Genomic DNA, 24,712 nt, shown 5'->3' with positions numbered 1-24,712 from the left:
TTCTTGTAATAATAAAGCCTTGTCAGTGACCCGCTTGGCATGATGTACAAAAAAAAGAGAGAAGGCAGAATTCACAGTTATTCTGAACTTTAGTATTATATTGACATTCGTGGACCTCTGATATAATTTAATTCAATTCACATTTAGTGAGAATTGTATCTGATTTTGTGCCATAGCATAAGTTTCCTAGGGGCATCTTTTTATCCTAAGCACAAAGCACAATGTTTAGAACTTAGTGGGTTTTCAAAATGTTTCCAGAATGACTATATATAATTCACGGTCTCTGCTTCCAGAGAGCTTATAATATAGCAGAAAAGATGGAAATATGACAAATGACAAAATGAAATAAAATACTAAATCACAAGGTGGTGTCTGTGTTATACAGAGTGGCCACTAGAGATGTTAATGTTGTAAACCCTGGAACCTGTGAATATGTTGTTACACAGCAAAAGAAAACTTAGGTTGCAGATGGAATAAGGTTCTGATCAGATGACCTTAAATCACATGAGCTCTTAAGTCAGAATGAGAAAGACAGAAGAGTGAGTCAGACAGATGTGACATAAGAAAAACCAGATACACCTTCGTTGGCTTAGAAGAGGTAGAAATGGGGTCAAAAAAGCCAAAAAAACAAAAAACAAAAAAAAACATGGGTGAATGCTAGAAGCACAGAGCAGCAAGGAAACAGCTTCTTCCGTACAGCCTCCGGAAAAGAACACGGCCCTACTGATACCTTGATCTTAGCCCACTAAGACTCATTTCAGAATTCTAACCTACAGAACTGCGAGAATACACTTGTGCTGTTGTTTTACGACACTGTTTGTGGTATAATAGTTTGTTATGGAAGGCAGGGGAAATGAAGCTGACGTCACAGAATTAGTTTCACCTGTGAAAAGGCTTCACTGTACTGGTATTTCACTGAGCCCTGAAAGGTTTGGGTGCAGTGGAGGAAAACAGTTGTCTGGAGTTAAATTCTCCCTATTTCAAGTATGGTCCTTTCTGAACAGCACTGGTGGAAAATGCCCAGTTTTTGGAAATGCGAAATGTCACCTTGGAAATGCGAAATGTCACCTCAGGTTGCACAACAGACCTACTGAGTCAGCATCAGCATTTTAACAAGATCCTCAAATAATTTGCATTCATATTAAAGTTTGAGAAGCACTAGGTTAAATTTAATAAAAACTTTTTAAAGGTGCAGAAATCTTTGATTCTTCTTTTTTGACACACAAATGGTTGGAAAAAAGTATTTAAACACACCAGGTTGCTATTTGTTACCACTGCCAATAGGAAAAATAAAAAAAATCTGCTCTTAATGAAGAAGGCCTTTCACCCTTTAGTAAAATCCATCTGCCCCTACGTACAAAGGATTTTCCTTCTTTGAAAACTCCCATGAGTTGAAAGATTATAAATGTCAAGATTTTATTACCTTAAATAAATATTAGAATCCCTGGAAGAATACTCATAGAGCCATCTTGTGGAGGACAAAATAATTTCAATCACAATACATTTTCTTTAATTACTTTAATATAAAAGACAGCAGTTTCACATTTCACATATTTGAAAAACATTTCAAAACCCTCTAATAAGTATTTAACGAAAATAAATTTATCGAAGAGAAACAATGACCACAAAATTAATACTACCAAATCATTACTGAGACTTTTTGCATTACAATATTTGGAGAGTAGGTGAAGAAAATATAGAACAGAACATGAACATTTTTAAATGATATTCCACCCAAGCGTTATCTTTTTGCTAAATCTTGTGGACACTAGAATATATATTCAAGATGTTGGTAAAGATATTCAGCAAGTCATACTTCAAAGATGTTAAAACAGCCCTCCACCAATAATATGGCATTGCAAACCCTTCTATCCCATCCCTTTTCAGTTAAAAGAGAGAATATTAACAGAGATTTAGTAACAGTGACCAAAATAAGAAATCAGTATAGTCAAGAAAGATATGTAATTATTCAACATCATTTGGTACGGATAGATCAATACAACTCACTCAGTAAGTGGACAACATTGTGAGGGGAGTGGGTAACATGATTCAGAGTCCTGTGGGTAAATTCACATACGATAATCTTATTCCAATCAATCTGTAAAGTAAAAGCACTACATCCACATTAACATTATAACATCTTACAGTAATATAAAAGCCAAATCATTGTTGGTACGTCATTTTCTTTAAAGTGCACAATTTAAGAAAACTTCACAAGAGTCTGCACTTTGGAAAGATACGATCAGAGTACACAGTAGAGACAAAACAGGCACCTTCATTGTAATTTTTTTTAATAAATAAAAGCACATTAACAAAAAAGGAAGGTAAGCAGCACCAGAAGCCTTTGACGTTTGTAACTAAATGCTGGTACTCAAATGGTCTAGCTGGTTAAGTTTCACTAGGAGGCGCAAAAAAGGAGCCGTTTTTGACTTAACATTTTAATTCTAGTAGAGATAAGAAGAGCTTGTGTGGGCTTACAATCCTTCACCTGACTGTCCTTCACCAGTGAGTAGCATACCAGTTCTTCAAATGTCCTATACTTTGGAAAGCAGACCCGACTCTGGAGCACTCGCCTTAATTAGATTCTGAATTTCCTTGAATTTTGGATGGTCCTTATCAGCTACCAGCTGAAGCAGAACAGCCTCACTCGTGGTCACTATGATCCCGGTTCGAGCGAGACGCTTGAACAAAAAGATAAAGGCAAATCAAGAAATGAGCATGAGAATGAACACTATTTCAGAAGAGTAACACTATGCTGGGATGCAATAATTAGTGTCCTCTACTGAAACCGTGGTTCCCAGCCATACCATCAAGTTCAGTGATGGGGATGGATTTCAAGACCAGGCATACCACAAAGTCAATATGATTATTCTTAATATTAGTAAAATGGAGTAGAACGAGTAAAAGGGAATAGGTAGCCAAAGTTATGACATATATGTGCCCAGAACAGGAAAGTCATCAAGGCAAATGACTGTAAAACATGAGATGAGAGAGAGAAAAGGAATGGTTGTTACTACGTGCCCATCACTGAACATCTGGACATTTAGTTGCTGCTATTTCCTGAACACTCCTGGCAGGTTTGTGCTTCATGTCTTACTCATTCATTGACTCAAATGAGGGCTGCTTGTGACTTCTAAATTTATTAAACTTTTATTTCTATTTCTGCTACTGAGATTTTTTAAAAGGTGCCTCTGTCCACTTTTCCCCCTCTGTAGTTTAACTGATAATACATGAGATCGTGATGCATATTAATACTTATGCCTGGCACCCCTGGCATTTTGTAGCTCTTCATGTTTTAAAAATCAAGGGGAGTGTAATATTTTAAACCTCCATTAGCTGTACTACAGATATAATTGTAGCTGCTAGAACATTACATTAGTAATTTACTATCAAATTTCATATAAATTGTTTAATTGGATTAAAACTACTATAAGAATTAAAATGATGGTTCTTAATTTCTTTTTACTGCACCCATACATCTGACCTATAGCATATGAGTCCTTCCTATAATTAAGAGTTCCCTCGTCTAGAAATGACTGGTGCTAAAAGAGCTCTCTCTGTGTCAGGAGACCCCCTGGATGATAAGAGAACCACCACTACTGCTGCCATCATAAACATTTTAATACTACTAAACAAGAGTGTAAAATTCAAGGTTGTGTAAAGTTTCACTGACAGGTCAAAGAATATCCTTGCCAAACTGCCCCAGTGGAATCATAATACTAAGGACAGAAAGCTCAAGGAGGAAAAGAGAGACAGAAAGGAGAAGGGAAAGGGGAAAGAAGGGAAGGAAGAGAGCAAAGAACAGAAAGTCGGGGGTAAAGGGTAGAGAGAGGAAAGGAGGAAAACAGAAGAATTCTATAGCACAGATTCATTCTCTGGATTTATGTGTTATCAGAAATCCCAGGGAAAAAAAAGACACAAACTGTTATCACAAAAAGCATACATGTAAAAAGCATGAAAGAGGAAGTGGTTGGAAACAATTCCTAGGTAAGTCAGAGGAAAAAACCCAGGAAGTCCTTGCATAGCCAAAATATCCTTGCAGAGTGTAAGTCAGTCTTCCTTCAATGGCTGTACATCAGCAGACTGAACCTTTCCACTGGCAGACTCTTTATTTTTATCCGTAATGAAGTATAAGGGAGTATAAGCCATAACCATTGTCAGAAAGCAAGCTTGGATCTTAATGACCAGTACAGAAAAGGGTGCAGAGCAGCTAACCAGAACTTTGCAGCAATTTTTTAAAAAAACAAAATAAAACAAAACAAAAACAGCAGCTATTTATGGGGGGGTTGGGGGCCTGGGGTAAAGCCATAAGCTCAGACACACACCAGGGGTGAGTTATCTCTGAGGATTTTTTAAAGACTTCTGGAAGCCCTAATTTCCTCCTCCTTGCTTTATAGTCAGCTGATTAATCATATCAAAACCATTAAAAAATATGAAAAGACCGTGTGCTTGCTTCAGACAGAAAGGCAGATAATAAATATGATAAACTGCAGTCCAGTTGTGTGAAAACACTGAATGTCAAGTCATTCATGTCCAGCTCTCCCCATCACCAGCTGCCTGCCCTGCTCAGCCCTGCCTTCCTTACTGCTCACTGTTGAATCAATGGACTTGCAATGATTCAGTCTGAATCAAGGACTAAATCACAGGCTTTCAATGTCTGTGAGAGTGCTTTACACTGTATACTCCAATGTGCCAATAAAGGTTAGTTCTCGATAATCTCCCCAGTTCCTTAGTGAGACAGGAAAGATAAATCTGTTCCCAGGTATAAGGAAGGAATCTGGTGACGCTGCAAGAAGCCTGTCTACAATGTCCAGCCCTCCCTAGTGCTCTACTGACCTAAGCCTAACAAGCCTCAGTGATGCTGAGACTCAGGTGGCCATAGCAGGGGCAGAGTGGGAAGTGTACATCACAGAAATACATTTTAGGAAAGTGACACCCATACACTATCACTTTGCTTCAAGATTGAAATGTGGCCAACACTGACTGGGTTTTAAAATCATCTAGCCAGGAACCTGTGTTAGGGAAAGGTGTAGCTTAGCAAATGCAATGGTTTTCAATCTGGCTCTTAGCCATTCCCACAGTGCCTGCCCTTTCCCAACCAAAGAACGTGCCTGAGCAGAGAAAGAACAGCAGGAGCTTTCCAGACATACCTAGCAAGTCCCTGCCCACCATCCTGACAATGCTGGTCCCAAGTCCACTTTCTCTCCTGGCTTAAAAAGGGGCAGTTAAAACTCCAGCCATTTAATGCACACAGGTACATGTGCATTAGACTTCTGAAGTTCTCCCCTTACACTTGCAAAACTAATCCAACTAGGCCAAAGGAAAAGAAGGATTGCTCTGACCCACAAACCTAAAAAATGCATGTGCACTAAGTCATGAAAGCCTCAGAGAGGGGGGAAAAAGACTAAACCCATTAGATTTCCAAGCAACACTAAAACTCCCCGGAAGTACAAGGACATCAAGGTCAAGAGAGGATTTTATTCTCTTATTCTTCATGCACTCTACAATTGTTAATTGAAAGGAGTAATGTCTTTCAGATGACAAATACCCAGAAAACATTTCTTGAATAAAGCACATGCCACAGACCCTGGTACAGTGAAGTTTCAATAATGCAAACTATGAATCTTAAAATAATCTTAACAGGCAATATAGCTAGTCTTGGGAATTATCTTCAGTAGTTATGTTCTACAGGAATAGAGAGGAAGGGGAGAGGACCACAATGGTATTTTAACTTTCACACTTATGGAAACAAACCAGAACACTTAACATTGCCCCCCTCCTCAAATTTAGGAACAAGGTAAATCGCCTCCGTATCAAATCAAGACTAAAAGGAAAAAAATCTGCAATACGGCAGGTCTTCCCTATCAATCACCACCTGACTTATCTATGATCGGTTTTCCCTTTCAACCTCAACACTTTAACCCCAGGCAATGTTGGTGCTCCAGACCCTTCCAAATCCACCCCAGACAACAGATTCTTTCCCTCCCTTCTCAGAACTTCCAAGAACTAGTCCCTTCTGGGTCTTAAGGTCTTAAGGTCTTAATGTGTAAGGTTATATACTTACACATTTCTGGTGACTAACCACGTGAAGACAACAATCAGTAACAACAAAAAAAGCAACAGCTAACATCTGAGTATTTACTATGTCATGCACTGTCCTAACTGCTATCAATATATTATCTCATTCCATTCTCACAAAAATCCTATGATCTTGTTGCTATTATCATTTCCATTTCACCAATGAGAAATCTGAGGCATAGAGATTACACAACTTGCTCAAAGACACAAATTTACAAAACACCAGAACCTGCCTTCAAACCCACATTATCCCCACATTGTGTGGATTCCTAATCCGAGAGATTACAGATTGCCTCTAAAAAAAAAAATGGTTCAGATGGGAATTGTTTTTAATCTGAGTCTTGTGCAAAGACAGAATTGCCAATCAAAATTTTGTCATTAAGTTGCCATAAGAAAGACATATCTAAGAAAATATGAATGTAGGAGAAAAGTCCTTGAAAAAAGTCCTTTTTTACAAGCAAGGAAGTTTGTTTTGTGTTTTTCGTTTTTTATTTCCAAAGTTCTGGACCTCAGCATTACAATAAAGGTTTATCCACAGTGGCTGAAAGAGCTGCTGGCTGAGGTGGTGAGGACCTGACAATGAAGTGTTTAAACTCAGGTTACCAGGAAAACCCGAAAAGTAGGAATTGATTAACTCATGACTAAAGAATAGATTAAAGGTCTGACCGGGCACAGTGGTTCACGCCTGTAATCCCAGCACCTTGGGAGGCCGAGGCAAGTAAATCACCTGAGGTCAGGAGTTCGAGACCAGCCTGGCCAACATGGCAAAACCCCATCTCTACTAAAAATACAAAAATTAGCCGGGTGCAGTGGCGGGCACCTGTAATCCCAACTACTCGGGAGGCTGAGACAGGGAGAACTGCTTGAACCCAGGAAGTGGAGATTGCAGTTGAGCCAAGATTGTGCCACTGCACTTCCAGCCTGGGCGACAAAGCAAGACTCCATCTCTCAAAAAAAAAAAAAAAAAAAAAGAAATGGATTAAAGGTCTTTGTTGAGATTGGAAGCAGCAGCAATACTTAGTACCTAACTACCAGAGAATCTAATAGCCTAATGGACTTGAAAATAGCTAAACAAAATAAATAATTTCTATTTGTAATCTCAGTATAGGATTCTGCTTCAGCAATAACAGAGAAGGGAGAGCCAATAAGGACCCTAAAACAACTGCTGTGGCCAGCTACCCGCCTGCTTCCCACCACCCTGTGGCCCTGTACTCATCCCTTCTTTCCTCTGATAAGGCCCTCCCCTTTCTCATTTGCTCTACCTTACCACCCTGGGGAACACAGTAGGCTAAAGGGATGAGTTAGCATTCCTACTACAGACAAGGCAGTTCACAGGCCAGACTGTGCATAGAACACTGGAGGGTCTCAACAAAACAAACCCATGTATTTCCCATTCTCAATAAACAGTTAAAGAACTCAGCAATTAAATTCACATGCACATTGCTCTAAAATTATTACAAAATTAGAACTAAATATGAGAGAGAGATCAAACGACAATACGGAGTGAATATTTCCCAAGATTATGTGGTAGTTTGCTTTTTAACAGTCTTGGAAAAGAAAATGCTTGACATCCTACTGTTGGGCAATGTTGACAGAGAATTACAGACTCCCTGATTCCATGGGACATGGTGACACTCTAATGCCAAGAGTACCATGAAACACTGGATGTGAGTGGTGTCCACAGTCAATGACACACCACTTAGTCCCAGAAATTCAAGTCTGAGGAAATCTAATAGTCATCTCTGGTTCCTGGATGCCACCCCACCCCATACCAAAATCCATGGATGCTCAAGTCCCTGATATAAAACAGCATAGTATTTGTATATAATCTATGCATATCCTATATACATTAAATCATCTCTATATTACTTATAATACCCAATACAATGTAAATGCTATGTAAATAGATGTTATTCTGCCCTATCATTCTATTTTTATTTTTATTGTTGTGATGTTATTTTTTATTGCTTTTTATTTCTGATATTTTCTATCTGTGGTTGGTTGAATCCACAGACATAGAACCTGCGGATACAGAAGGTCCACTACATATTAAACTGGGTTAGGCCTGCTCTGCTCTAGCTTTTGGCTAAATGAGTTAAACCCAACTGAGCTATTTTTAATTTGCAAACCTCTAAACAGTTTAGGTTAGGCTTCTTGGAATATCTCCTAGTTCACGTATAAAACTAGGGCAAATGTATGACGAAAGATGTAAAGGAGTTTGTGGCAACGCTAGAAACCTTGATCTAAGGAGGAAATGAGACATAAAATAGGATATGGTGGTGAAGCCTTAAGGGTCAGTCAGTGCACAGTTGAAATCAATCAGTCTGATATTGCCAGACCAACTCAAATTTAGGAGGTAAACCTTTCATTACTGTTAAATATCCAGTATTCTTCTAATTTATTTGGAAAACTTGACAAATGATCTATTCCCAAGCAGGACAATTACCTCGAGGGCAAACATCCTGTCCATCATGCTTCTTGATGAGGTGGCATCAGCAACAATGTGAACCTCGACTCCTCGGCCAACTAGCTCCAGGGCAGTTTGTTGGATGCACACATGAGTCTAGTAGGAAAGTACAAGAATCATATGTAATAACATAATAAACTAAAAGTAGTTTACAAATGTACAACAACATGATAAAGCAGACAGAGCACTACAGATCATCTAAGGACCTTGTTCTACATCTAGTTTTGCTTCTAATTAGCTAGATAATCTGGAGCATAAAACAGTATCTCTGGCTTTGGTTTATTCATTTGTAAAATCAGGAACTGAATTAGGCCAATGTTTCTGATACTAAGAACCTTAAACATATTCTTAGAGTTTTACAAGACTTTGTTAAAGATTTTGCTCCATGTGATCTGGATGACCTTCACATAGCTGATTTACTAGCACTCAGTTTTGGTGCGACTTTGAGTTTTTTTCTTCATTCACCCTAAGTGTCCAACATGAAGAATGAGTCTGCAGTCTTGCAGACTGAGAACTTAGTGGGAAAACTGAGTCATTATGAGGCACTCTGTAGTAAAGGTAGGCCAAGTTAAAAATAACTTATGACACGGGAAAAAAATACCCAGTTCATATCATTCGCAAATGTATTATACAGATTCCATCTTTGTAAGTACTAACTTGTGTCAATTCATTAACAGATACTATAGAGTGAAAATAGGCTGCAACAATGACTGAATCATGTATTACAACCAATGAAAGTACATTTCAATGATGCCACGTCAACTTTATCTTCACATGACAAGAGCGTTTTGGAGAATTATCAAATGACACCTCATTAAAATTAGCATTGAAGGACTACTCAAAGATAATTGTGATTGAGCATAAGGTCTAATGATGATGAACAAGCAAAAAAGGTGCAAAGCCAGCAACAGCACTTGGTACGACATATTTATACAAAACAGGCTTCTTCTTTACTGTGCCAAAATACAGAAATATTGAATATACATCTAAGCCTGAGGAAATATCTTTCTACTGTTAAAACCTACTACTATAAAAGTTACCTTCAAATTGTCATAATCACATTAAATTAATATTTTGATTTCATTGTTTTAGTGTTTTTTTCTTAATTTTTAAAATTTTAGTTTAATAGTTGTTTAAAAGCTAGGAATACATCAATTGAAATCAGCAATAGGAATCCATTAGTATTTTTCCCCTGTAAAAAGATACATACATGATTTGAAGGACAATGAACTACATGACCTCCAAGGTTCTTCTAGCACAAAAATATGACCTAACTGAAATCCTACAACACATACATTAAAATAATGCCTTTGGTGAAAATGTATTCCAAAAGTAGTAGTTAAAAATACAGGACCAAGAATCAATCAGCGTACATACATTCAAGTCAGTTACACAACATCTCAGTATTTTAGTATGCTCTTTAATATGGGGAGACTACTGAGTATTTAGCTCTTACGTGGCTTAAGGGACTTAATAAATAAACAGCTATAAAATGTTCAGATCAGTGCCATGCAAATAGTGAACATAATACATGGTGGCTATCTTTTCTCATTATTACTGCCTACCTGGCATACCATATATGAAATTACATTCCACAAATATTGAGTTTTCTATAAATAATATTGTGCCTAAACGATAGTAACAGGTACTTACTTCTACTCCAAATAATACAACACTCCTGACTCCGGGAATCTCTGCTAATGCCGCTTCTACTTCTGGTAATACCATTGAAAACTTGGTCTTTGGAAGTACCAGTTTTACACCTGTTAAATCAATTTCTTGAACCGTGCTCCCAAGACCTTTAGGGTACTGTTCTGTTACAATAACAGGAATTCCTAAAATCCGGGCCCCTTGCAACTGAAAAAAAAAATAACCAAACACAAAAACAATTAGCTATATACATATATGTGTATATATGAGTGTATATGATGATTCAGCAAATATGACCAAATAAGTAAACAAGCATACCAATCTCTGTCCCACGCTAATAATATCCCCAAAATACTTGATGGCTGGTCTGAACCTTTCCTGCATATCACAGCAGAAAAACACAGTGCTTGAAGGTGTAAGATTTCCCAGGGTAGTGAGCTGAGGAAAAAAGAAAAAGAATGATTTAGCACTTGTTGTACAATGACATTTATTTTCAGTGGAGGTCAATAAAGGAAGAAAAATGGTCCTATTGTTTGAGCCAGTAAGTCAATTTCTACAGCTATTATCCAAAAAAAGTATCTGAATTACAGGAAAAAAAAAAACTCAAAAAGATGTTCTCTGAATTGCTTTTAATAGCGGAAATTAGAAATGAACCAGCCAACAATACAGATATGATATAACACATTTTAACACATTCACATGACAAAACATTTTTTAGCCAATTAAAAAACATATGTATATGTCTTCAAAGAATTCATACCATCCAAGGAAAAATACTCATAATGTTAATTTTTAAAAAGTGCAGTTCAATAGTATTTCAATAATGTAAAAATATGAATAAAAGCAGTAGTACATTACAATATTAACAAGTGGTTATATAATTGGGGTGTTGGTAATTTCTTTTTTTATACCATTCCTATATTTTCCAAGTGTTATTTAAACACATTTCCTGAATGTTATTTAAAGAAATTTCTTTATAATCAGAAAAAGTGTTACAATAGAAAAAAATCTGATGTTGCTGCTTGTAAGTATAAAAAGTAAAACTTAAAATATCTGTAGCAGGAACATAAAAACTAAAAACAAAAAACAGACAGAAGCAAATCCAGAATTACTTCTATCATCAAGATAGAAATATGAAAATGCTATTCTCAAGAATAATTTTTAGAGTTCAAACAAAATGCAACGAAATGATACCAAGCACACCACTGCTGTTAAATGAACTGTCGTTTACTTCACAAGGAAGAGACCTATATTTGACATCTCCATTCTTAAACTATAGTTATCACAATAAGGAAAGTCAATGAATTAAGATGAAAAGTGGATATTAGATTACCAAACCTCATATTAGCTGCTGTAGTTGGTCTATAACAATTTGGGCCCAATATGGATCCACCAAAAAGCAAAAATCACCATTAAATATAAGAATTTACTCTCACTGGATTCTTAAAAGTCTGAGGTGCTTTTCTTTCTTTTGCAAATTGCAGGAAGTTCTGTAAAGGACGTGTTCTGGTCCTGAATGAACCATTATCAATACCCTTACTAGCCGCTCCCTTAAATCATCCCTCTAATTATCCTACTTTGCTTCCCCTAAAACCACCTACAGATAACTATTATTAATAATATTCTAAAGGAGTCTGTGTCTGGATTACATGGTGTGGCTTCACCACCAGCACAGCCTTAGACTCTCCTTAGTATCTCTGCAGGCGTTGACTCTCTGGAAACAATTACTACATGAATTAAATTAACCATTAAGAAATCTTTAATCCTTAATGATATAACTGTTCTAATTGGTTTGCACTTTGTTTTATCTATGTCCTGGTCTGAAGTACCCTGGCACTTTAATCTCCCTCTGGTACTGACTCTATAGATGTGTATTAACTAGCTATGCACAATCCAATACCAAATTCATGTTAGAATGTGAGAGCCATCTGTAATTCTTACTCTATGTATAGGGTTTTCCTACTTTTCCAATAAAGCATGATTAAAATAAATTCTCAAGCATATTATATGTTCTAGCTTTGGCTGTTTCTTTGCTTAATTTTAAATGCAAGTATTATGCCTCCGCTTTGGTCATTTTCAAAAGCAGTGACTAGGATCTTATATACAAATATAAATGCATTGCTGGGAAGGCTAATTTTTGTGCATTTAGGATACTATTTTAAAAACCAATCACTAAATTCTCTGTAAACATCAAATATTGACTCAAAAGGCTCAATATCTACATTTTTATAAATTTGAATCATGGACTCCTAGGCATCCACAATGTGTTTAGGGCACACTACGTAAAGCAGTTTGCCTGCAGCAGGCCTACTGAAATAACCATAATGCAACTAAGCCAGTCTCACCGTTTCACAACAGGTGAGAACCAGCAAAAACAAAAAAAAATTTGAAAAATAAAATTCCTGGGCAGTTGCGTAAATGTGGTGGAGGCCATTCACTAACATGCTTAGAGCTTACACTTGCTTAGAATTCCAGCTCTCAGATCCTATTTTATACTGTATTGACTACCTCTGTATACATTCCTAACAAGTTTCATTGTCTGGATTCTAAATTAACAGAAGGCTATAAACAGCAAATCAGAAAGGAAACTGCTGGAGGCAGGCAAACTGATAGCAGCAAGAAATGATGGCTGACAGAGAAAAGATTCAAAATACAATAAAAACAGATCAAAACTCAAATAATGCTACAGTCTAGACCTCCAGTGGAAGAGTAAAAAGCTGTTCTAACTTATAAATTAGGAAAACATCATTCCAGCACACTCATTAAGAAAACTGTTAAATTATATATTTCAGAAGGACTACATTATAAAATGGTCAAGATATTTTTAAGTTGAGGTGTTTAAAAGAATAAATCCTTACCTACCCAGGAATCCTAATATCCAGAGTTGTGGTCTCCAGTTCTTGCTAGCTGGTGTTTCCTGCCCTTCATTTTAGCTATGGGTTCTGGACAGGGGACTGCATCAGATGTGTCATATTAGACACACATTGAGGAGGTCAAAAATACAGCCCTAAAATCCTCACTGCCCTGGGAAATCTCTCTAGTATAGGAACTTACCATCCACAAACTCAGTAAACAAAGAAACCATAGAGAATACAGTGGCAAGGCATGTTTTTAAAGCAGAGTACAGGTTACAATTTACTGAATAAAAAATACCCTACCTTTCATAGACATTCTCCACATGCTCTTGAATATGATGTGGAGAGTATCTATGTAAGGTGTTTAACTCCCAACATCCTCTTGAATGTGGCTGCACTTAGTACTTTGCTTCTTATGAGGAGAGTATAGAGGGGGAAGAGTAACTTTACAATGGAGAGACCTGACGACTGTGTCTCAGCCAGGTGATCAAGATTAATGTCATTAATGACATCATGTTAATAACATGTACCCTTGATATGATGTAATGAGAATGACCCTCGTGACCTTCCTCTTGAAATTTCACAACCCCGGTCCAACAATGAGAAAAACATCAAATGAATCAAAATTGAGGGACATTCTACCAAAATATCTGACCAGTGCTCCTCAAAACTGTCAAGGTCATCAAAAACAAAGTTGAGAAACTGCTACAGACTAGAGGAGCCAAAGGAGACAAGACAACAAAATGTAATTGGTATCCTAGTTTGGATTTTGGAACAGAAAAAGGACATTAGGGAAAAGCTAGTGAAATATGAGTAAAGTGTGGTTTAGTTAATAGTAACGTACCAATGTTGGTTCTTTGGTTGTGACAAATGTACAAGGAATATCAAATGTTAATGTTAGGGAATCCAGCTGGGCATGGTGGCTCATGCTGGTAATCCCAGCACTTTGGAGGCCAAGGTGGGAGGATCACTTAAGCCCAGGATTGCAAGAGCAGCCTAGGCAACATAGTGAGACCTTGTCTCTACAAAACATATTTTTTTGAGACAGAGTCTCACTCTGTCGCCCAGGCTGGAGTGCAGTGGCGTGATCTCGACTCATTGCAACCTCCACCTTCTGGTTCAAGCAATTCTTGTGCCTCAGCCTCCCAAGTAGCCAGGATTACAGGCGTGCACCACTGCACCCGGCTAATTTTGGTACTGCTAATAGAGATGGGGTTTCACCATGTTGCCCAGGCTGGTCTTGAATTCCTGGGCTCAAGTGATCTGCCTGCCTTGGCCTCCCAAAGTGCTGGGATTACAGGTGTGAACCACTACACCCAACCCAACCATATATATATATATATATATATATATATATATATATATATATATATTTTTTTTTTTTTTTTTTTTTTTTTTTTTTTTTTGATTAGCTGAGCTTGGTGGCCCAGCTCCTCAGGAGGCTGAGGTGGGAAGATCCTCTGAGAACGGGAGGTCGAGGCTGCAGTCCAGCCTGGGCAACAGAGCAAGGCCCTGTCTCACAAACAAACAAACAAACAAAAACAATAGGGAATCTGGGTACAGGAATATAGGAACTCTCTGTACTATCTTTACAACTTTATTGTAAATCTAAAGCTATTCTAAAATAAAAAGTTTTTTTTTTAATGGCCTCCCTATGCTATGATATTTGGGGGAATAACGTCTATACCTTACAAACAGAAAGGAACTTTTGTGGCTACCAAAAACATACTGAAAAACTTTAATCATGTCCAACCAATCCTCCCAAATCCTCACCCCAAATCCACATGAATTCCAACAGGCTGTTAAAATCATACAACTCTCTAAATTTCGGAAATTTCTTACTTTGACTCATGAAGTTCTCTTAAACCAAAATCTTTAAGGTAATTAAAAAATATCGCCAGTAGCCAAACATTTACATGTTGCAACTGTAAGACAGCCAGTCCTGCCTCAGCAAATTAAAAGTGGACTGGACCAAATGTCACCAGGAGTAAAAGCATAGCAATTACAGATCTATGCATATTTAAGGAATATAAACAAATCACATATAAATATATGTATCTACACACCTTTGTATATCTATATGCCTACACATAGTCCTACACACACATTTGCACATGATACATATACAAATACATATATATTTAAATATAAAAAGTTGATCATAGCCAATGGCTTCCTCAAGCAAGAGTTTAAGAGATCAGATTCAAGTATAAATATTTTGTCTACTTTCTTAAGAATTGTCATAGCTGGGATTTGACCTTAGATTTCATACTCAAAAGACTTTTCACATCACCCAGCCCCATAGCAAATTACTATAGGGATTTGGAATAATTAAAATTTGAAACTGTAAATGCGATGTTTAAAAAATTTGGTAGTCAATTAGAGTCACAAAATAGGCATGATCTGTTTGGGAGAAAGTCTGGAAGGGGACCTGGGGCATCGTTATTTCACTCCCAAGTGTTTCTGAGGAAATCCGATGACCACAGCTATAGTAAGGCCTGGCTCCAATGTCAACTCACTTACAACAGAGGTCTGTGATGTGACTCCCCCAGGTTACAAAGATCCCCTTTATAGCACAAGCCTCAGTAGGCATTAGAATCTGAGTGCAAATCTCAATTTCACTAATTTCGATTACATGAACTTAGGTAAATATCTCCACATGCAATTTCCTTATCTGTAACACAGCAAGAAAAATAGTATCTACATCATAGGGGTATTTCAAGGATTAAATGGGCTTCATATAATCAATCAATAAATGTATTAGGCTATTCTGATGTCCCTCATATATTAAACACTACACTCTAAAACTTAGCATATGTTAAAAAACTTACCCTCTAATGAGGATAAATATTTACAATTAAGATCCCTTTAGAAACCTATAAATATATTTATAGGAATGCTAACATTGCATAACTTGTTATGTTAACATAATATGCAGAATAAGGAAAGTGAATCATAAAGTAATTTATAAAGTAGATTTCCAGATGTTACCAAGACCTTACCAAATCACTAAGACAAGATTGTTCCTGGAAAAACAGATCAGGGACTTTTTAATTTAGGCTGTGAAATAATACTTATTGGCTCTTATTTTTACAACATATTCACCTATTGTGAACATTGATGTCACTGGCATAAGGTTACAACCCTAGCTTATCAGTTAAGGTATGAGTTTTCTAAATCCCCAAGGGACGCCAGCTGTCTCCACCCACCCCAGGGGTGAGGACTGAAGGATTTCTTAAGACTGTGCCTCAGACTAGGGTGAAGGTGAAGCTAGACAAGCCCAGGACCACAATGACATTTGAATCTACATTAGGATTCCCTTGGTTAGCTAAATGCAAGAAAAAAAATTCAAAATTCAGATCATAGCTCCTACTCTCAAACACAGTTTATTTATAGGTAGCTCTAATGTATTCAGAAGGAGCAAAAAAGGATACAATGCTTTAGGTATTATTCTGGAATGTTAATTTTTTTAAAGTGACACACATCAAACCAATGGGGTAGAGACAATACAACCACCTCAGGATCCAGCTGTCTCCTCTCTGAGCATTAGCTCATCTACCCCCTCTTCCTGCCACACTCCTGAGGCAAAGGTTTTGTAATCAAAAACCACTACCTTCAAACTATCAAGCCAAAGGCGAACAAGGTTCCTTTCCTCCTGCCTTCCCTCCCTTCCCACCATGAACCTGTCAGTCTCTTCTAGCTATAAAATGTTCATGCCCCTGTTTAAAATAATAATAATAGTAATAAACTTCCAAGAAAATGAAAGCTGGAGCAAAATGCCCTGCCAGTTAACCATCTTGGGAAAAGGTCAAAATAACCTTCCCTGGAACGCCCTTATCTTCTGGCCACAGAAAGCTGCCAAAGCCTTCCCTGCTATGTACAGAAGTAAAATCCCCTCACTGGCATCCTTCTTACACTGTCCATTTCCTCCTCTCTTCTCCGTAGGCTCTGTCTTTCCTGGCCACAGGCTGGAAACTGCACTGGTGGTAGCATGATACCACATTTATGTAAATTCCCATAGTTAAATGTTTCCTTTACCTAAAACTTAGAAAATACCTTTTGAAAAATTAAAACTTTTAAGTCATAAAAATGACGTAAATCCCCACTACATAATCCTCTCATTTATATTCTTTCCCGTGTCTCAAAATTCATCAGATCTCAAGCATTTGGCAAAGCTGTAGACATACAAACCAAGCATGAAACATGAGCTATGCCTTCATCTACCTGAGCTGTCAGCAGATATTGTTACTTTGACAGAATATTTAAGAAAAGAAGTCACCAAAAACTTACCACAGCCTAATACTGGCAATGGGGGGTCTTAAAGATCAGTTCTCATAGAACCACTAACAAGCACGGGTGCAGTGTGGCAAAGGCAACCACTGTGTTTCACAAGGTCATCAGCCACAGCTGTCAGAACAAGCATGAAGGCAACTCATACCACGGCGCAAATGAAGAATACATTCTAGACTAACAGTACGTGAGCCAGGGCCACAGAGGCTCCAGGGCCCAAGTGTGGAGAAATAATAAATCACTATTTACGCAATGAACTACATGTGGCCAAACTTGTGCTCTTTGTCCCTACCTCCAAGAAGGGGCCTACCATCCCTAGTAACATGGACTCACTGATAGGCCACCTTGAGTCTTCCTAAGTGACAAGCATTTATTCCAAAGAACAAGGAGCAGCATCAAGACAAATGAACAAACAAGAGCTCAAGTTTGTGACTTGTTTTCCAGACTGCTCAATTCTCATTAAACATGCAATCAGTAGCGCTGTGTTCGGCTGTAAGTGACGCTCTGCATATGCCTGGCTAGCTCCTCCACACGCATTTGTGGAGGAGCTAGCCAGGCATATGCGGAGACTTGCCACGGAACCTGCAGCAAGTTACTCACCTCCACCTCCCTATGTTCTTCTGCACTTCCTCAAAGTGAAAGTTCATTTATTAGGTAAGGAACAAGAATTGAATCCAAGTTTGCATTCACTGTGCCAGGCATTTAAAGCTGCCACTCACATGTTGTGGAATGAACTGTATGGTCTCTTACAGCCGTAAAACATCCAAGTCTCTAGGATTATGCTGTTAGGTTCCAAAGAATATAGTACAGTAGTCATGAGAAATATCATGACTTTCTGAGATTATACACACATATGCATATATATGTATGTGTGTATATATATCTCTCTTCTCATACAGACATAAATCGGTATCAGAAGGTATATACGGTATACAGTGTTTGCATATTTATGTATCTATCCCTTTCCTTTATCTACCTCTAAGCTAGGAGAGGCATCAGGCTGAAGAAGTCAAAGTATAACTACTAAAATGAGATAATATAGAAGAGAAAATATTTTTAAAGAATTAAAATATAAAGCTATATAAATGCAAAAATATAACTAATGCTTAAGAATTATTAGACTAGCTGGTGGAAAAATTTCTTCTGAAGATGGAGTAGAGTAATGCTATTGTTCTTTTAAACCTCACAAAAAAAAAGTGAACTATACATAATCTCCTATACCAAGCAAAACACTGCAAAAGCCACAGGTGACCAGAATTATATAACGCCTTTTGAGAATGTACAAGCGTTTTCAGGTACATACATTTCATTAATTTCTAGAATGTTTTTAAGAGTTGCCAGACCAAGGCCCTGAAATTTTCAAATATAAAAATCCTACCTTGGAAGCGGGGGACTCTTACAGAGCTGGGGCCTAGTTTAGAATAGCATTATCTTAGATAAGAGCCCAGCCTCCCTCCAAGCCGTAACAGGAAATGCTTCATAAAGAAGTCTGCATCCTTAGTCCCAGACCTCCGCAGTTAGTATTTGGATTCTAGCCTTTATAAATGGACTTCTCAAAGGTGCATCCAACATCTGAGTATTCTGGCAGCAGTAACGTAAAAGGACTGACAAGGAAGGCTGCAGAGAGGTGTCAGACACGAAAACGCTTGAAGACATAAAAATGAGGAGTCTTAAGCACCTAAGAACTGCAATTCCCTATCTGAGCAGCAGGTAGGATTCTGGGGTATCAGATCACTGTATCCAGTTCCAGGTTCTCCACTGGTAGAGAGTGCAGTCTCTGACTTTGTCCTCTGAATGCAGGAACTTTATCGAAGCTAAAGTACCTGCTTTGGACACTTCTGGCACAGGTGTTGGGGTGACAGGAAACATCATCAATTCAGCTGCCAACTACAGCGGAAAAAAACTAGGGAATAATCCTTAGAAAATGGCACTGTTAATGGGTACAAAAAACACAAATAGGAATAAGCTCGTGTTCAGTAGCACAATAGGGTGACTATAGTTAACAATAATTTACTGTATATTTCAAAATGACTACAAAAGTGAATTTGGAACAAAGAAATAAATGATAAATGTTTCAGGTAATGGATATTCCAGTTACCCTGATTTGATCACTACACTGTATGCTTGAATCAAAGTATCACGTCTCCTATAAATATGTACAACTATTATGTGCCCATAAAAACTAAAAACAAAAAAGAAAGAAAATGACACTTAAATATTAAAATACCTTTTATCCCCGAATCCCACATTTCAGTTTGGTCTTCTGAAAAAATGACTTATCAGTTTCTCAGCTAAAGAAATGATATCGACAGTGTACTACCTAAATTATACCTTATATTCTTTCCTTTCCAAAATATAAATTCGCCAGTGAACAATCTGATCCTAAAGAGGGCGGAAGATTAACCCGCCTAGCATGAGAGCACAGCTTAAAATAAATGCTGTTAAGTAGTCCTCAGGTAGAACAACTTTCCCAGCCAGCAGGCCCAGGAACTCAAGGTCTAGCTTAAGTTGGGTATTTGTATTTAAGAAGGAATTACAATCATGGAGTCAAATGACTTTTTCAATGCAGACGACAAAACGTAATCAAGTCAGTAGACACTTTACTAAGAGGAGGCTAAGCAAATGGTTATTTGCTTAAGGTTAGGGAACTCTTAAGCCCAAGGACCTGAGAGCCTGGGAAGGCGGGGGGGAATGGGTTTGACTCTCAAAGTTTGCGTTTCCGCAAGTGGTTAACACAACTCTAGGAACAAACCCTAAGACCAATACTCCCCACAATCTCATTTCCCCCCATTCTGCATCACCCATCACCCCAAAATAAAAACAGCTACTACAGCACAGCCCTTTGGTTACGCAGGAGGCTGGGACCTGATCCTGGCATAAAAAGCGGATGCGGGCGACCGAGGACCACACACGTGTGGGCGTTCGCGGGCGCTGAAACCAGCTACGAGGCCCACGCCCCCGCCGGGGACAGCTGGTGACCATCACCTTTGGACAGGGGCATTCCCCAGCCGGCCCCGGAACTTGCGAAAGACGCGCAGCCCTTCGGACTCAGCCACTCGCGCAGGGCCCGGGTCCCGGGCGGCTCGGGGCACCTGAGGAGCGCGGCGAAGGCGGAGACAGGGACGGGGACGACTCGGGAACAGGGAAGCGCGCGGCCTCCCGCAGGACCCACCTGGATCTGCAGCGGCACGAGGCGCACCTTGCAGCGCTCGCTCACCGCGAAGCCCTTGGGCAAGTCCACGTACTGGCCCCACTCCTCGGCGAACAGCTGCACCACGAATTTGCGGTGCATGTCGATCTGGTCGCCGTACAGGCTGAGGAACTTCTGGATGAGCAGCTCGTAGCCCGCCCCGTGTGGCACCGACGAGGGTCGCGCGAAGACTGAGAAACAGAAGAGCACCGGGACTGTGCCCGACGGCGCCCCCGCGCCCCCGGCGCCGCTGTTGGGGAGCGCAAGGACCGCCGGCTCCGCAGCCGCCATGTTCCCCGGAGCGTCTGCGAGCTCCGAGGCCGCCCAGTCGCACCCAGCCGGCTGCCGCGGCCCCGCCTCCCGGCGCTGCCAGCCCGCCCGCCAGCTCGCGGAGGCGAAGGGGCGGGTCCTGACGACCGCTGCTCGCGCGCTCTCTTACCCGCCCCGGAGGGCGGGCCGCGGCGTAAGGGTGGGTGGTAGGGCCGGGGTGCGCGCGTGAGCCAGGGAGCGCCTGCGCTCGCCGGCCGGGTCCGCCCCCTCCAGCTTCCCCGGCAGCTGCGTTCCCGCAGTTCCCCGCTCGCGCCCTTTCTGCTGCGGTTCTGACTGCCGGCAGAACGCCTAGTGGTCTCGCAGACCCAAGACCCGCCTGGGCTGCCAGTTGTTCTTGCCCCGGTGCTGCAGCTCACACAAGGGTTTGTACCACCCTTCCCCTAACGCTGGCCCTCTTCGCGGCTTCGCTCGCCTTCGAATGAGCAGTGTTCTTGGCAGTCTAGGGTTGTGGTTGGGTACACAGAGCCGCCAGGACGAGTTACCTGTTGGCTCTGTGCAGAAGCATGCAGTCCTCCTCGAGATGGCAGTGGTATCTTACAACCAAAGGGACAGTCCGATAGATACCCTAAGAAGAGCAGCAGAATTTAATCCTTAGAGGGCCAGTCAAGGTTCAAGTTTTGTCTTTTTTCGGTCCCACAGAACACAATATCTCTAGGAATGGATTTGATATCTGGCCTCCCTTCATCTCAACCTATTTCTGGGAGGACTTGGATTTGGGAATATAAATATTATTAAAAGCAAAAATCTGAACTTTATGTTGAAACTAAGGATATCTGTTTTTAAGTAAGTAAAAGGGATCGCTTTCAAATAAAACAATCCTCTGCCTTCTGCACACTGTAAGGCGCTATAATTAACTGGAATTAGAAAGCATGCATTATGAACAGAATTTCCTTGGAATTGAGTCCTGCGAAGATAGGCATGGGCCTAAACGTAAAATTAGATTTTAGGTATTAAAGCTGTCCTCTTCTAAGAAAATAACCTTTAAAGCAGGGTTTCCCAACTGACACTGTTGACTTCTGGAATGGACATTTCTCTTTCTTGGGGATGGGGCATCTTGTGCATTTGCAGGATATTTAGCAGCATCACCGGCTTCTACTCCCGCTAGATGCCTAGTGACCGCTCCTCCCTCTAGTTATGGCAATCAAAAATGTTTCCAGACATTGCCAAATATTCCCCAGAGGGCAAATATACCCCCCTACTTGAGAACCACACTGCTTTAAAGTTATGAAAAGACCATCCTTTGGTGTTTCTTGCTCGATTGTACCGAAGCTACTAGAAATAGCCATTTTTTTCTGGTTCTCATCACACTTTGAGAGATCCCATTTAAAACTGTTGTCTGAACCCGTCAGACCCAAAATGATATTTTTTTCCGGATACCACTCCATTGCAAGGTCTTCTATATGCAGATATGCTGATTTGTGCTAATAAGTGTACCCCCTCAAGACCTGATTACCAAAAGGTACCTACCTATTTTGGGTGGACTAATAAAAGTGTTCCTTCCACCCTGTAAAGACTCCTAACACAGAGTAGGTTGGAGATTAGGGATTGGCCTAGACTTCAGACATCCTCAACGAGGACCTTGGCATCTACACAGTCTTCTGCCGTGGCCCTCATGGCCCTGAGTCAACATACTTCATTTCCCTTCCATGTTTTTAAATTAGGTTTCTGACCCTTCAGTAAGGAAATCAACTTCCATATCCAGTGTGCTGTCTGAGATTGGTCCTTGACAATCTAGTTTAATGGTGCAATCATTGTGGTAATAGCATGTTAAATAACATTAATAAAATAGATATTTGATGGGCACATTTACCATTTATTGAATATCAACTGTGTATCAAGCTCTGCATCACTGGGCTGCAAAAGGGAGGTGAATGCACATTTCAGTGATAAATTATTATCCTCAGAAATACAATTATTAAGATAATTTTTATAAATGTTACTAGAAAAAGTGAGTAAGACCCCATAAATGAATATTCAAATGACAAGTAGAAAATAACTGTTCTAATTGACAAGATCATATTATGGACCAAATGCCCAAAATTTTCTCATATAGGACTCTCAGTAGCTTTATTAGTTAATGTTAATTGCTTACTTTTAGAATCTAAATTCCAAGAAAATCAAGAAGGTATATTACACAGTATTGATTAATACATTAATATGCTACAGAAACAAACCCCAAAATCTCAATAGATTGATAAAACAAAGGCTTATTTCTCACCTTTCCCAGTTAACAGCAACATTTGACAAACCAATTACTCCCTTTATTTTGAACCATATTCACTTTGTCTTTGGGATACCACTCTCTCTTATTTCTCCTTCCACCTCACTTCAAGCTCTTTTCCTATGTTCCTCTCATTCCTCAAACCTCTATAAATACAAGTATACCAGAGCTCAGTCCTCACATCTATTATCCTAAGACTGTGGCTTTAAATATCACCCATATACCTTTGACTTCCAAATTTTTAACATCCAGGCCCTCACTCTGCACTCCATACTCATACACAAGTGCCTATTCGACATCTCCACTTGGATATTCAATAGATACCTCACATTTAAATGTACTAACAGAACTCTTAGTTTTCTTCTGTCCTCGAATATTTTCTCTCCCCTGTTGATATCTAGGCAAATGGCAACCCCGTTTTAGTAACTGAGTACAATAACCAGGGGTTTATCCTTTAATTTACTCCTCTTTCTCTCCTTGTCCAGTCTATCAGCAAGACCTGGTGGTCAGAACCAAATTCCTCTCATTCACACCAGTGCCACCACCTAAGACAAAACCACTGTCATCTTCCATCTAACTGTAACTCATCATAAGTTGTGCCCAATATTTGACTTTTGTATCCCTATTTATCCATTTACCTCATTTACATAGACTTTTATACTCCATTTACTACACGGCTATTAGAGTGGCACTTTTTCAAAAACATAAATTTAGAGCGTGTCACTGCTGTGTTCAGAATCCTCCAGTATATAAAAATAGACCTCAAGACAATCTAGATGTTAGAATTAAGAGAAAAGAACTTTAAAGAAGTTGTTACAAGTATATTCAAGGTCTTAAAAGAAAGGGTAGCCATAAGACTGAGCAGATAGGGAATACCAACAGGGAGATGGAGATGACTGAAAACATAGCCAAATGTCACTTTTCAAGCTAAAAGTGCAATGCCTGGAGTGAAATGCTCACTGGGTAATCTAAACTTCAGATTATAGGTTCCAGAAGAAATGATTAGTGAAATTGCATGCAGAGTACTAGAAATTATCCAATGTGAAGAACAGGAAGAGATTGAAAAAAGTATGATGACAGTTTTAGTAACCTGGAGGGCAATATCAAATGATCTAATATGTAGTTGGAGTCCAAGAGGGAGAGATGAGACAAGAATGGAACAGAAAGAATATTGGAAGAAATAATAGCCAAAATAGCACTGTCTATTAAGTCTTCAGTGTGCTGATTTTTATCTCAGAGTCTGCTTTCCAGGGAAATCAACCTGTGACATTTGTTGCTAGGAAAGATGAAAGGAGGCCAATGTGGATGGATTTTGGAGCTGGGTCACCCACTGTTGGGCAGGTAATGAATACCTAACCACTAATATCTGTGGAGCACAGATAGCCCCTGGCAGTTTTTTTAAACTTCCAGCAGAGATGAACTGGAATCATATACTACTGGAAAAGAATGCCTTCACTGTAATTAAGAATTTGAAAAATATGGAGGAAATACTAATTATAAGAATAAAGGAATTGAATGACAATTTCAAAGTTTGATTGATGCTCTAGAAAAAGACCAAAAAAAAGATAGTTGGCAACTAAAAGCTAAGTGTGAAGGCTGGAAAAACTTTTTGGCAGCATTGAGTCTCTCAG

The 24,712-nt window shown here is 39.3% G+C and overlaps 1 protein-coding gene across 1 annotated transcript; it reads right to left on the bottom strand.

Annotated features, from left to right (window-relative positions):
- Positions 1–1,503: 1,503 nt before the first annotated feature.
- ISOC1 (isochorismatase domain containing 1) lies at positions 1,504–21,001 on the bottom strand. Its single transcript, XM_001160234.6, has 5 exons — positions 20,513–21,001; positions 10,514–10,633; positions 10,199–10,402; positions 8,525–8,641; positions 1,504–2,681 (listed from the first exon to the last, which is right to left on the bottom strand). Exons 1-5 carry the CDS (start codon positions 20,819–20,821, stop codon positions 2,535–2,537), a joined length of 897 nt encoding a protein of 298 aa, XP_001160234.1. The 5' UTR covers positions 20,822–21,001; the 3' UTR covers positions 1,504–2,534.
- Between the last annotated feature and the right edge of the window lie 3,711 nt (positions 21,002–24,712).

This window comes from Pan troglodytes, chromosome 4, assembly GCF_028858775.2.
Source record: "Pan troglodytes isolate AG18354 chromosome 4, NHGRI_mPanTro3-v2.0_pri, whole genome shotgun sequence".
Lineage (NCBI taxonomy): Eukaryota > Metazoa > Chordata > Mammalia > Primates > Hominidae > Pan > Pan troglodytes.
Note: the sequence above shows the minus strand (reverse complement) of the source record. Positions and strands in the feature narration are given on the sequence as shown.